The 13,503-nt window shown below is 44.5% G+C and overlaps 1 protein-coding gene across 1 annotated transcript in view; it reads left to right on the top strand.

The window, feature by feature from the left end:
- The first annotated feature begins 4,577 nt into the window (after positions 1 to 4,577).
- The window catches only part of MINDY4 (MINDY lysine 48 deubiquitinase 4), an 80,340-nt gene continuing 71,414 nt past the window's right edge, over positions 4,578 to 13,503 (top strand). Inside the window, exons 1-4 of the mRNA XM_075706151.1 lie at positions 4,578 to 4,640; positions 7,123 to 7,242; positions 8,988 to 9,196; positions 13,032 to 13,290. Coding sequence (XP_075562266.1) covers positions 4,578 to 4,640; positions 7,123 to 7,242; positions 8,988 to 9,196; positions 13,032 to 13,290 — 651 coding nt within the window. The remainder of the gene's footprint in view (positions 4,641 to 7,122; positions 7,243 to 8,987; positions 9,197 to 13,031; positions 13,291 to 13,503) is intronic.

Genomic DNA, 13,503 nt, shown 5'->3' with positions numbered 1-13,503 from the left:
TCCCGCCGCCACACGCTACCCAAACTCCTGATATAACTTTCTCCACAGGCTTCCTGCGGCTTCCCACTGCGCTAACACCTGCAGGACCTCCTTCTGCTGCAGTCTGTTACGCTGGTCTGATCAACACTGGTTTCCTACCTCTCTCCTTTCCCCCCCTCCCTGCCCCCCCAGGAATTAGAATCATAGAACAGAATCACAGAATGCTTTGGGTGGGAAGGGCCCTTCAGAGCCCACCCAGCCCAGCCCCTGCAGTGCCAGGGACAGCTTTAACCAGCCCAGGGTGCTCACAGCCCCATCCAGCCTGGCCTGGGATGGTGCCAGGGATGGGGCCTCCACCGCCTCTCTGGGCAACCTGTGCCAGCGCCTCACCACCCCCACTGTAAAACATTTCTTCCTTATAGCCAGTCTAAATCTATTCTTCTTTAATTTAAATCCATTACTCCTTGTCCTGTCACAACAGGCCTTGCTGAAAAGATTCTCCCCATCTTTCCTGTAGGCCCCCTCTCAGCCCTGCCAGGCCGCACTCAGGCCTCCCCGCAGCCCCCTCCTCTCCAGGCTGAGCACCCCCAGCTCCCCCAGCCCGGCCCCGCAGCAGAGGGGCTCCAGCCCTCGGGGCATTTCTGTGGCCCTGAGCTCTTCCTTCTCTAAAAAAACAGGTCCACGTGGAATCAGCTTGTGAGCAGAAATTCTGCCATTTTTGCAGAGAACATTTAATTCCAAGTAGCTGAAAATACTGCGTGCAATGTCTTTAAATAGTGCTATGCACTTCACAGCCAGAGCTGTGCTGCAGTCACCGAGCAGCGGTGACATGACACCATCCCCACTCCTTCAGACACTTCTCAGTGATCGGTGTATTGGGTTTAGGTGGCAAGGTGTCGGTAGCAGGAGGGTGGAGAGTGGCTGCAGGGGTGGCCTCTGTGAGAAGAGGTCAGGGGCTGCCCCCATGCTGGACACTGCTGGTTCCAGACAGCTCCACAATGGGCTGACTGCAGGACGCAGCTGAGCCCAGCAGCGAAGCCGGTGGTGCCTCTGTGAAAGCGTATTTAAGAAAGGGAAAAATGTTATATGCAGCAGAGTGTGAGGGTAAGGAAAAAAGCATGAGAAACAACCCTCCAGAGAGCAAAGTCAGTGAAGAAGAAGGGGTAGGAGTGCTCCAGGCACCGGAGCAGAGGTTCCCCTGCAGCCCATGGAGGAGACCACGCCAGAGCAGATATCTGCACCACAGCCCACGGACGAGCCCGTGCCGGAGCAGGGGGAAAGTGTGAAGAGGAAGAAGCAGCAGAGAGAAGCTGTTATGGACTGACTGCAATCCTCATTCCCCATCACCACTGCATCACTTGGTGGAAAGGACTTTTCTGAGTCAGGAATGAAGGAGTGAAGTTGAGCCTGGGAAGAAGGAGGGATGGGAGGAACATGATTTTGGTTTTGTTTCTCACCATCGTGCTCTATTTTTTAAATTGAAAGTAAACTACATTAAATTTCCCCAAGTTGAATCTGCTTTGCGCATGATGGTAGTTGGTATGCGATCTCCCTGTCTTTAATCCAGACGCACAGGATAGCACCTTTACTGCTAAATTGTTGTTATCCAAATCATGTTCCGCTTTCAGTTTGGAATATAGTTTCCTGGACTGAAGGGGGTGATGGGGCACATATATCATAGCAAGCATTCTTTTGCGCGCCGCATCATGTTCTAGGACAACGTAAAACGCCAGCAAGTTAATGCATGGCAGATAGCCAGTACTGACAAGAGTGATGAACAGTCAGGCCCTTTGTGTGTCCAAGTAACTGAATGGATTGCAAATTACCTCCCCTGATATTCTGAAGGCACATAAAAGTGAACATAAATGTTCCGCAAAAGACATATAGGGAAACTAACCCAAACTTTTGCAAAATGCCCTTTCCTCAAGCTCTCCAAGAGCCTGTCAGAGTCCAATACCTTCTGACCCGGTTCTTTTAGATATTCCACACATGGAGGGCATAATGTTTAATATCAAATTTACTTATGTGAAGATATTTGATGTTACATGGGATTTCTGATTTATCAGAATCAAATTTACTTATGTGAAGATAATTGATGTTACATGGGATTTCTGATTTAGCAGAGCGATATAAAATATACCAACACCACAATATGAATGTAAGTTACACTTAGGAAAACATCGCAATTGCAATACGCAGTTCCACCACATACCAGTACGATCCCCACTACCAGTCTCCGGAATGTTCATTGTTACGACACTGGGGACCCCTGGTAACTGGGAAGAAATACGTGACTTGAAGCCAGGTCAAGCCCATTGCTCTCTTCAAAACGCTTTTGCTAGATCTTTAGTTTTTATACTCTGTTGGACTGAGCCATGTATACACTCCCCCCATGCTGGTCTGGCTAACTCAGGGAGACATTCACGCTCTTTAATGAACTCATTAAGAGAAACATTTACACCAGCAGCTGATCCACTCAACTCTTTATCTAAACCACAGTCCATCCTCCAGTCCCCTTTGTGTTGAGATAAAGTCTGTTTCATTGCATTATTCTCTGAGCTTCACGGGCACATCACCCTTGCCCATCTCCACGGACCACTCTTACATTGTAGGGGTTTATTCAGTGAGTCGCATTCCACTCTTTGTCAGTCACAGAGCTGACATGCACGTGTAGCAGACTTTAAGCCTGAGATTTCAGCTGACGCCAGACAAAGTAAAATTATACAAAAGATATCTAGTTGTTCTCACAGGCATACCATTTGATACCTCTGGACACAACGCTAACCCATAAGCAAGCAAAACACTAGGTCTAGATGTAGCCAAAAATAGCTCACCTGACTGGATGGATACAGGATTTCAAGAAAAGAGAAGCAGGGAAGAGGGGGGGAGAACTGTGCCGCATGCACAGCAGCAGCCTGAACGCACAGAGATCTACTATGCAAAACATGATGGGGCAGTAAAGAGCTTATGGATCAGGACCCAAAGAAAGGTCAACAAAAAGCCATTGCTGCGGGGATCTGCCACAGTCTGTTCCATCGAGAAGAAATGACGACTTCTTCAGAGAACTGGAAGAAGCATCACCATCACCGGGTCCTGCTTCTCATGGAGGACTTTAAGCACATCAACAGCTCATGGAAGAGAAACGTGGCCTGCCACAACCAACTCAAGAGACTTTGAGAGTGTTGACAATAATGTTTTGATGTTGTGCTGGATAGACAAGTTGATGAAGAGGGGTGCTCTGCTTGATCTGCTACACATGCTTATAGAAAAACTGGTGGTGAAGTGAAGGTCAAATGCAAAGTCCTGCAATAAGAATGAAATAAACCCGCTCAAAACCACAGCCTAAGTGTTGGTTATACAAGAAAGCAACTCTGCAGAAAAGGATCTTGGAGAACAGGTAGAAAAGTTAAAAATAAGTCAGTAGGATGCACTTGCAGCAAAGGCACCTAACCCCATACTGGAATGCACTAATAAAAGCACAAATGACCCTCTGTGAAGTACTCCTGAGGTCACATATGGAATACCATGGTTTATTTTCCTTCCCCCACTACTCAGTTTAAGAGAGAGATGAATGAAGTGGACAAAGTACAGCAAGGCACCAGTAAGGCAGTTAAGGGGCTGAAGCACATAAGATGCAGCGAGCAACTGAGAGGGCAGTGTCTGCTCAGCCTAAAGAGAAAAAGACCAGGTGAGGGTCTAGATGCTACATAGAACTCTTGAATGCGGGCTAAAGAAAAGATAGAGCTAGACTTGCCTCAGAGGGTGCAGTTAAAGGGGTAAGATGAAACAGTCAGAAGCTGCAGCAAGGGAACTTTTAACTAGATAAGAGAAATAGTTTACACACCCAAGAGTGGTCAAATATTGGAAGAGGCTGCCCAGGCTGCGGAATCTCCATCCTGGGACAATACCCCGCTTTGAGCAGGGCACCCTGCTATATGACCTCTCCAACCTAAACCAGATCCCCAAGCCCAAAGTGTTAACCACAGTCCCTCCTGTTAGCATACTGTATTACTGGCTAACGTAGGTGCAGTCGGAAAGGAAAGATTCAGTTGATGAATGCTGCTACCCCAGGTGTTGCCAGTATGAGAGATTAAGCTTAATTTAGCAGCTGCATTTTTTGTTTGTTTGTTTTAGATAAGAGTGCTATTTTACCAAAGAAACATATATTGTTAAAAGTTGCATTAGCACGGGAGTAATGGGTTGCAAATAACGATGTATGCTTCTTAATAAAAAAAAAAAAAATCAGAAAACTGTCCCCCCTCTCAGATTTGAACATTCCTTTCTCAAATGTTCTTATTTAAGGCAACTACCAAGACGCTTGCTGCAGCGTTACACCACTGAGCTCTTTCAATTTTTAAGTCTACCATCGGCTTCCTTCCCAGGGGGAGGAGTTCTCCCCGCTTCCGATGACATGGTCTCCACAGCAACATTCCTCCAGCAACTGGACTGCACCCAGCCCTGCCGCTGCCATCCAGCCCGCCGCTGCTGCAGGACTGCAGTGGTTAAAAGCCGCACCGAAGAGCTGCAATGTCGGCAGACTTGAATGATTTGTTAGATGAAGCAAAGCATACGCCCCCTAAGCACACTGTGGGCTAAAAATGGACAACTCCTTTGTGGAAGAAGTGGCTGCATCACTGGTGAGAGAATTTCTCAGTAGAAAGGTAACTTGTCTCGATTTTCTCCAGTTAGTACAAATGAGAATGACACATGAAAACTGTTAAGTGCTAAAAGATTAAGGAATAGTGGGAGGGGGGAACTTCTTCCAGCCTTAAATCAGCTAGACCTGAACCGTAACCAGCCTGTCGGGTAAGCATCTGCACTACATCTCCCACAATGCCTTTTCATTGCTGAATATGGAAGGCAGCTTCCTCCTTGTTCGAGAGCGCCTGATTCTTACCCACACGCGCCTGCAAAACCCAAGGTTAAATCAAGAAATGCAGTTTCAGGGTTGTTTGGTGTGGGTTTTTTTTTTTTCTTGTTAATTATCTATGTGCTATTGTCCTTGTGTTTGCAAGAGGCATAAACAACTTCCCAGGACAAAGAATTTTAAAAAAAGGCAAAAGATACTGGTGCTAGAGAAACCATGTAACATGTTTTCTTTCCAGTTTTCAGTAATAGCTTGGCAGACATCAGATTTATCCGAGGGGAAGGGGACAAGGAGAAGGGGAGGAAAGAGGCCATTATACTTTTTGCAAACTTTATGCTGTAAAGGAAACTTTGTACTGTACATAGGTGTGGGGAGCGTGGGACTGAGCAGAAGAAAAGGCACCTTCACATTTCCAGGTGAAAGTACCTACCACCTTGTATTTATGTTCAATCCTAAGGAAGTACTGCTGATGTCCAGCCCAGTCTGTCCCTCAGTGTCAGGCATGAGTTAGCTTGTATCAGAAATTAAACAGCCGCTGTCATATGAAGTGCTACCCAAACCCCAATTTTCTTAATCTGTTTTGCATCCAGTCTCCAAATGCACGTTTTCAATGTTTGTGAACAAAGTTGAAACACTTGCCAGCAGAATTTCAGATGCAGAATTCATTATTTGCCATTTACTGCCAGAAGTATGAGAGGCTCAAGTCTGTCTGTTCAATCGATTGCAAAGATTTTTCAAATGAAAGACATTTACATTTCTGAGTTGGATACATGTAAATGGAACACTGAATAAAAGGAAAGGGAATGCTCTGCTGGTAAAACAGACCATACAGCTTACAACAGTAACTTGTACTTGAATGTCATACTATATAGTCCAGAGTCAAAAACAGTGGGCACTGATGATCCTTTATGCTTCTGCACAAGTGTTCCCCTGATTCCCCCAAATCTGTAATACACATCAGAGCCAACTGAGAGAACCATCCTATATTTGTCACAACTTGTCCATAGTTCCTGAAATCTGAGCCAGACAAACTATCTGCAGAAAATAAACCCTTTCTTGTAACAATAGCCCTTCAGAGAAGAAATCAGGAGTTTCTCTCTCAAAATGGTGGTCTGCTGTTGTACCACTTGAATTAGTTCGGGATCTGACTCCGATATTTCACAATAAATCAGCCTCTCCCTCCAGAAAGTGAGATGCCCATACATTTTGTCTCTGAAGTGCCCAGGTACACTGACTACAGATACAAAGTAGCTAGCGATAGGACAAGAGGAAATGGCCTCAAGCTGCGTCAGCGGAGGTTTAGATTGGATATTAGGAAAAATTTCTTCCCTTCACGGAAAGGGTAGTCAAGCATTGGAACAGGCTGCCCAGAGAGGTGGTGGAGTCACCATCCCTGGAAGTGTTCAAAAAATGGGTAGACGTGGCACTTTGGGACATGGTTTAGTGGGCATGGTGGTGTTGGGTTGATGATTGGACTGATGATCTTAGAGGTCCTTTCCAATCTTAACGATTCCTAGTTTTTACTTTCATTAAAAATAATCCATCCACCAAGCCAGGAAACATAAAAGTGCTACTCTACCCTTAACTGGTTTAGTGGTGGACTTGGTAGTGTTAGATTAATGGTTGGACTGGATGATCTTAAATGTCTTTTCCAACCTAAATGATTCTATGATTCTATGAAAGTAGTTGAGGGAGTTTGAAGACCCCAACCCAGCTGATGCTATGGAGACCTGACTGATTTCCAACCTGAGACTGATCACAATAACCTCAAGTCATGATAAAGGTTCTGAAACCTGTTCTGAACCCACCAAGAGACAGCGCACACCTGATGTTCAGACTTTGTAATTACCCAAATCAGAATCACATTCATGAAAAGCTGTATCACACCTTGACGGAAAAAGCAAACTCAGTATTTCTGGACCGATTTGAACCAGAAGCCCAGGTATTAGCAGGGGCCTTCATACAGACCAGTCAGTCTTATGAGGCTGTTTAGTAGCTGAAGTTACCTGCATGGAGGTGGTTTTTTTTTTTCATGCTCAATAATTTCCACCTGACAGGCAATATTACCACCTTATTTTCACATCTGTGGGCTGTACTAATGTACTAATGCAACATCGTACCACTGAAGTACAGGTTCTAAGGGTTAGCTTGTTACTAATTATTGCTATTTTAATGTAGCCAGAAGTTTCATATCACATCCAACAAAGTCAAGAATAAAAGCTTTGATAAGTTATACTGTCTCACGTACTCTGAAATCTGACACTTTTCCTCCTCAGGGTTTGAAGAAAACCATCACTACCATGGACCGAGAGCTTCCACGTTCTGCACTTAGCATCAACAACAGGAACGAGCTTCGAAATGTTCTACATCTGCACTCCTTGTACAAACAGAACAAGGTAAGGAAACAGATCGTGCTCCCCAAAATGTGGCATCAGATACCACAAAACTAGGCCAACCAGATCAAGATGGTAGTGCATGTCCAAACTGCAGAGAACTCAAGCTCATGTCTGGTACTGCATTGCTGTGGACACACGGACGGTTCTCTGAGGAAAGGAGAGCTTAACATTTAGGTGCGATTGCAGTTCATGGGACGAAGCTGAGAACCTGGCAGTTCGTGAACCCTTGGTACCAACTGCAACCTCCAATAAATCAGGAGCAGTTATTCACCTGAACACCTTTTCCATCATTACAGCTAAATTATTCAATTTTGGAAGTACCCTTCCATGCCCATTTCCATTTGCAACTTTATGTAAGACCTGGCAGATACAATTACACTTCTAGCATTTATTATTCTTTGAAATGTAATATAGACATCAAATATAGCAGTATTTGATGACAGGGACATCAACAGATAATTTAGAATTTTGGATAATAATGAAGCTGGTGAAGGGTCTAGAGCGCAAGTCTTCTGAGGAGCGGCTGAGGGAACTGGGGTTGTTTAGTCTGGAGAAGAGGAGGCTGAGGGGAGACCTTATCGCTCTCTGCAGCTGCCTGACAGGAGGGTGTAGGGAGGTGGGTGTTGGTCTCTTCTCCCAAGTAGCTAATGATAGGACAAGAGGAAATGGCCTCAAGCTGCGTCAGCGGAGGTTTAGATTGGATATTAGGAAAAATTTCTTCCCTTCACGGAAAGGGTAGTCAAGCATTGGAACAGGCTGCCCAGAGAGGTGGTGGAGTCACCATCCCTGGAAGTGTTCAAAAAATGGGTAGACGTGGCACTTTGGGACATGGTTTAGTGGGCATGGTGGTGTTGAGTTGATGATTGGACTGATGATCTTAGAGGTCCTTTCCAATCTTAACGATTCCTAGTTTTTACTTTCATTAAAAATAATCCATCCACCAAGCCAGGAAACATAAAAGTGCTACTCTACCCTTAACTGGTTTAGTGGTGGACTTGGTAGTGTTAGATTAATGGTTGGACTGGATGACCTTAAAGGTCTTTTCCAACCTAAACAATTCTGATTCTATGATTCTAAGTCATTTAAAAAAAATCTCCCAGTGTAGTTGCATCATTATAGCAGACATTGTAGCATTTTTTACTTAAGCCTTAAACATCTATGGTGTTTTTTGGTTTTTTTTTTTTGTTTTTTTAATGTACACAGGACACGTTTTCCAGAATACTGTTGAAAAATAGTGTAACAAGTGGGGTGGGGTGTTGCCTTATACTTAAGAGTTATCCTAAGCACATGAATAGAGTTCTGGAGTCCATGCTTGTCACCAAGTTCTGATAAAATAAACCACAAATACTGAAGTCAGGTACTAAAAATACTCGCAGTTCATTCTATATTCTTCTGAAGTTGGCCAGGTAACATTAGAAAAGGTCTGTTCTAGCACAGTTACCAGACTTTGCAATGTTTAGCTAAAATGTGAATAAGGAATGACTAACAGGTTGTTTCTTTTGTATCATGCTTACTTCATTTAACACAGCGACACCTTGGAGCTCTTGACATTCTCTAGCTGACATCCTTCAGTCTCCTGGATTGTTTGTACAGTCACATCTGGGTACACCCATAGGCAGCTAACTCTAGAAAGTAGTTAATGTGTTCAGATACTGTATAGTGTAAAAAAGAATATCCTATCTTAGGCTGCAGCAAGACTAACAAAGAGTTTCAGTAGTCACCAAGAACTTTTTCTTTTTGGATAGGCAAAGGAGAACCCACTGAAAACACTTCTTGAAATTATTACTAATTACTTCCTTGAGCACCGTGGGACTTCCCGAAGCATCAGTTCAAGTTCTACTCTGTCAACTCCTCAAAGTAAGAGCTCAACATCTCATCCACCTGACTTCTTGGATGAAGATCATGTGCGTGGGAGTGCCACTATGCTTGATGAAAGCGGAACTCAAGCCTACAGGTACAGTCTTACTTCTTTCTCTTTGCCCTGTCATGTTTTTTTTTTTTTTTTATTAAATAAGGGAAATAGTGTTAAAAGTTTTATCATTTATACCTTCAGCTACACTGTTACTAGTTATCCTAGTAACACAAAGCTTAAACTCCCAGACTATTAAAATCTCCTATGCAAGCCACCCTTCAAAAATGCTTTTATGTTCCCTGCCAATTATGAAGATTGATAATCTCAATTACATCTTTCAGTCACTGAAGCAGAAATTTGATCTTTTATGCCTTGTAAATTGGAACTACTCAAAATGAAGCATATTCTGATGAGAAACTAACCGCCTGCACTCAAACTACAGGTATATTCATGCCTTACATAGTCAAAAGCAAGGCCTACTATCTTAAATTCAGTATTGTTACAACCAGTATAGGTTCAGTTATTTCCACCTTGCGAAATACCTGAAAACAGCATGTAACCAGGTTTTTCAATTGCATTTATTAGTGCCTGAAGGCAGAGTAACAGCCCTAACTGTGCTTCAATAGAAAGCTTTTAAAACAGGGGCAAGCCAGTAGTTTACCTCCCCAGCCTTGACTCTCAGGGAATTAATCTAATTCTGTTCCTTATCCTAAACACAGTATGCTCAGTGTAGCTAAGTCTGACCATCAGTGCTCGCAAAACCCCAGCAACTTCTTCTTTACAGGGAAAGAATGCCAAGATTTTGCAAGTTGATGCTTCCAGCTGAGAAGTGACACTTGGAAAGGAGGCAGTGTGAAAGAATTAGGTGCTTCTCTTCTTCAGCTCTCTCAAGGTCCCTTCCAACCCAAAGCATTCTATGATTCTATGATTCTTCAGATACAGGAACTTTTAGCATGTTGTCAGTGATGTTCTCTCTGATAGTATCCCATCTCATGCTGCCTCAGAACTCATGCCTGCCTCATTTTCTCCCCCTGCCCTAGACACTGCAAGTTGTTCCATTCCCCCTGCGAGCCTCTGCAGTGCCTCAAAACTTTTCTTACTACAGCAGAAAAGCTTTCTCCCACAAAGGAATGCACTAACACGCCCCTCTGACACCTCACAGCAGCACCCAGCAGAGCCGGCCGCCCCCTCGCTCCCCCTGCCGACCGCCAACAAAATGGCGCCGCCCCGCAGCGCCTCATGGCGGGCTGTGCGCATGCGTGGTGGCAGCCGAGCGCTTCCCTCGCCGCCCTCCGCGAAGCGAGTGCTCGGCGGCGGGCCCAGAGCGGCCGCCATTGCTGAGGAAGTGGTGCCTTGCGGGGCCGCTCTGCTTTACGCCGGCGGGCGCTCTGTGGTTTTAGTCCTCCACCGGCGGCCCTCCCCGCCCGCACCCCGTCGCCACACGAACACCCGCGCACACGTAGGCGCTCGTTACACGCGCGTACATCAACGCACAGATGCAAAGAGGCGAAGTAAAGGCCCACACGCAGAGGCAACGCGTGTCGGTGACGGGAGAGCGTGGGCAGCGGTGTGGTGCGGCGAGGACGGGCCCCTCGCCAGCACAGCGCGGGCACCGTCCCTCAGAGGGCAAAGTATTCCCCTTGCTGCCCCAGCCAGTGGGGCAGCGGGGAGCCGAAAATGGCGGATTAAAGGAAAATCGGAAAGCGAAAACCAGAAATGCCCAACCTTTTGTGTGTATGAGCTCGGAAACGCTACCCAGCCGCACACTGAAAGCTGCCAGCTCTGGAGAGGGCAAAATCCTGTATTGATGTGCAGTTTTCCATCTAAATCCTGTGTGATTTTGTGCAGATTTTCATGCCTTCATAGGCACCAAACTCAGCGGTTGTGCCTTCCTGAGGTGGGGGAGGCTGAAGTTGGCTGGAGGTGCAAGGAAGATAAAACGGGTCGACTGGGTGTGACAGGGGAGTGTGGATTTCGGGGCCTGTCCCGGTACACATCAGTGTTTGTAACTGATTTCTCTTTCGAAACCAGCCGAGAATCTGACCCTCATACGCAGGCAGGCACTCCTGGGTGGGGGGCTTCATTTTCCCCTTGGAGCAGGTCTTGTCTCAGCCGTGCAGTTGGTCTGCGTTTCCGCAGGAGGAGGCTGCAGAGCTGCCGTAGCGAGGGCTGTCGTGGGCAGGTGGCCAGTTTGGTTCAGGCATGTCCTATTTGAGCCCCTAAAGTCAACCAGTGAGAGAAACGCTATGGCAAAGCGCGGCTCTGTGATCCTCCTAGCTGTCTTACTCGGAGCAAAAGTTCTGCTAAAAAGTTTTACATAAGTAAAAAAGAAGAGAAAAATTCTCCGTCCTACAAAGAAACACCTTCAGAGACTTCTTTTGTTAACATTTAATAGATGTGGCACTTAGGGACATGGTTTAGTGGCGGACTTGGCAGTGTTAGGTTAACGGTTGGACTCGATGATCTTAAAGGTCTTTCCCAACCTAAATGATTCTATGATTTCCATCCCCTCTGGCCAAGGAAAAATCAGGCATTACCAGGTCAAACAGTGCCTGAAATCAGTTTTAATTTCAACTTCCTGGATAATTTTTAACAAGGCTCTCAGGAGTGGAGAGTATAATTAGTCAGGTACTCTTCACTGGTTCCTTATTAAAGAGTCTTCTTTCCTTTTAACTTACGTCTTGAAGTTTTTTTTAATGTCTGTAAGTGTTAGAACAGTCTCTAAGCTGACACACTGTGCCCTTTGGCAGTGAGGGGTTACGTGGTCCTGGGTCTAGACTAACAGTCCTCTGATTTCCTAATGCTCCCAGAGACTGGTCATGCTCCCCTCAGTTTACGTATGCAGCGTGTCTTCACAACACGAGATATACTACTTCAAAAACTAATTTGTAACTCGTTAAGTAAAAGGAATGTTTTTGAGGTACAAGGTGCTTCAACTAATGGAATGGCTTTACCATGAAATAGGATGGAGAAAAACATCCTAGGGTGAAAAACAAGTTCAAGGACAGTTATCGTAAAGAAGGCTAGCATTTTCAGGTTACACCGAATATAAATTTATCAACTGACACAAAAGAGGTCTCAGGGAAGTGAAGTGGGAACTACTCAATAAAAGAACTTCCATTTAACAGTGATCTAATATTGTGCAGACAGTGAAACAGATCCTGATGAAGAAAATCGGACTTGTCATGATTTCTTACTGGCTCAAATGATGACTTTTTCTTAGTAAGAACATGATTTGTTAAAAGAGATTCTTAAGAAAGAAATGCATAGTGTTGTACAGAGTCACAGATCCAGGTGCATCTCACTTGCATTTCAGAAAAGCTTGTCTGTAGCATTATATACGTGTAGGAAAACAGATGCGGACAGTGAACTACACCTTGTGTTGCTACCTGGAGGACCAAGCTGAAGAATATGGAAGAGGTGTAGCAACCTATTGTCAAGGAAAAGCCCAAATACAAAAGTACATTTCTTTTTGAACTAAAATAAGTGTTCTGCATTTGAACAAAGAATGAAAGGGGTCAGTAGAGTCAAAGTTACACAACAGAAGATGTTAGGAAAAGAGTTAACAAATTTTCAAACTGCCAACTAAGCAGATGGAGGAGGAATGGGAACGGCTGGTGGTAGCTCAGGACCTGTCTTGTATGATAGATATAGTTTGCTTTCTGTTATGATATGGTACATATCAAAATAAGTAAGCATAAGATTGAAGTGTTACACCTATTATAACCAATTGTGACACATAATAATGATATTGAAATAATGTCCTGAAGACCTAGGTGTAGATGTTTAAGTGAAAAGTGATCATATTTGAGTACCATTGCTAGATAATAAGTAACTTAATTTGACAGCAGTGCTTTAATTAGCCAAGCACATGCTTTCATTGATTTCACTGTGCATTACTTTGCTGTTTGAAGTTTTGCCTTTTTCTTCCTTGTAGATATGATGTTGAGAATCCACTGGATAAAATCCTTCCGTCTAAAAAACATCAGCACAAAAGTGAAAAATGTCACACAGGGACAATACACAACAGCCACTTACCTTCTGATGGGGATAAGAAGTTAAAAGATAGTCGAGAAGATTTAAAAGCAGCAACGATTTCTGAGGAGCTAAAATCCACAGTGAAGGAGAAGCCAAGGCCCAGGCCTGGTCTCATTAGCAGAGGAATGATGGCTGGACCAGTAGCAAGTTCACCAGAGGTGATTTCCAACACTTACACAATATTTGGCTTGGCCACGGATTTGATATCTAACCTTTTGCAATAAAGTAATTTGCAGATAATATTAAAATGACTTCTGCATGCTAATCCATTAAATCTGCAGTCTGAAAATATGTGGTAAATTAGGGAAGTGGTTCTGGTTAATTCAGAAATTCAATCTGTTTCAGATATAACTACTACATGCAACTACCCC

The sequence above is a fragment of the Pelecanus crispus genome, chromosome 2 (genome assembly GCF_030463565.1).
Source record: "Pelecanus crispus isolate bPelCri1 chromosome 2, bPelCri1.pri, whole genome shotgun sequence".
NCBI lineage: Eukaryota > Metazoa > Chordata > Aves > Pelecaniformes > Pelecanidae > Pelecanus > Pelecanus crispus.
Note: the sequence above shows the minus strand (reverse complement) of the source record. Positions and strands in the feature narration are given on the sequence as shown.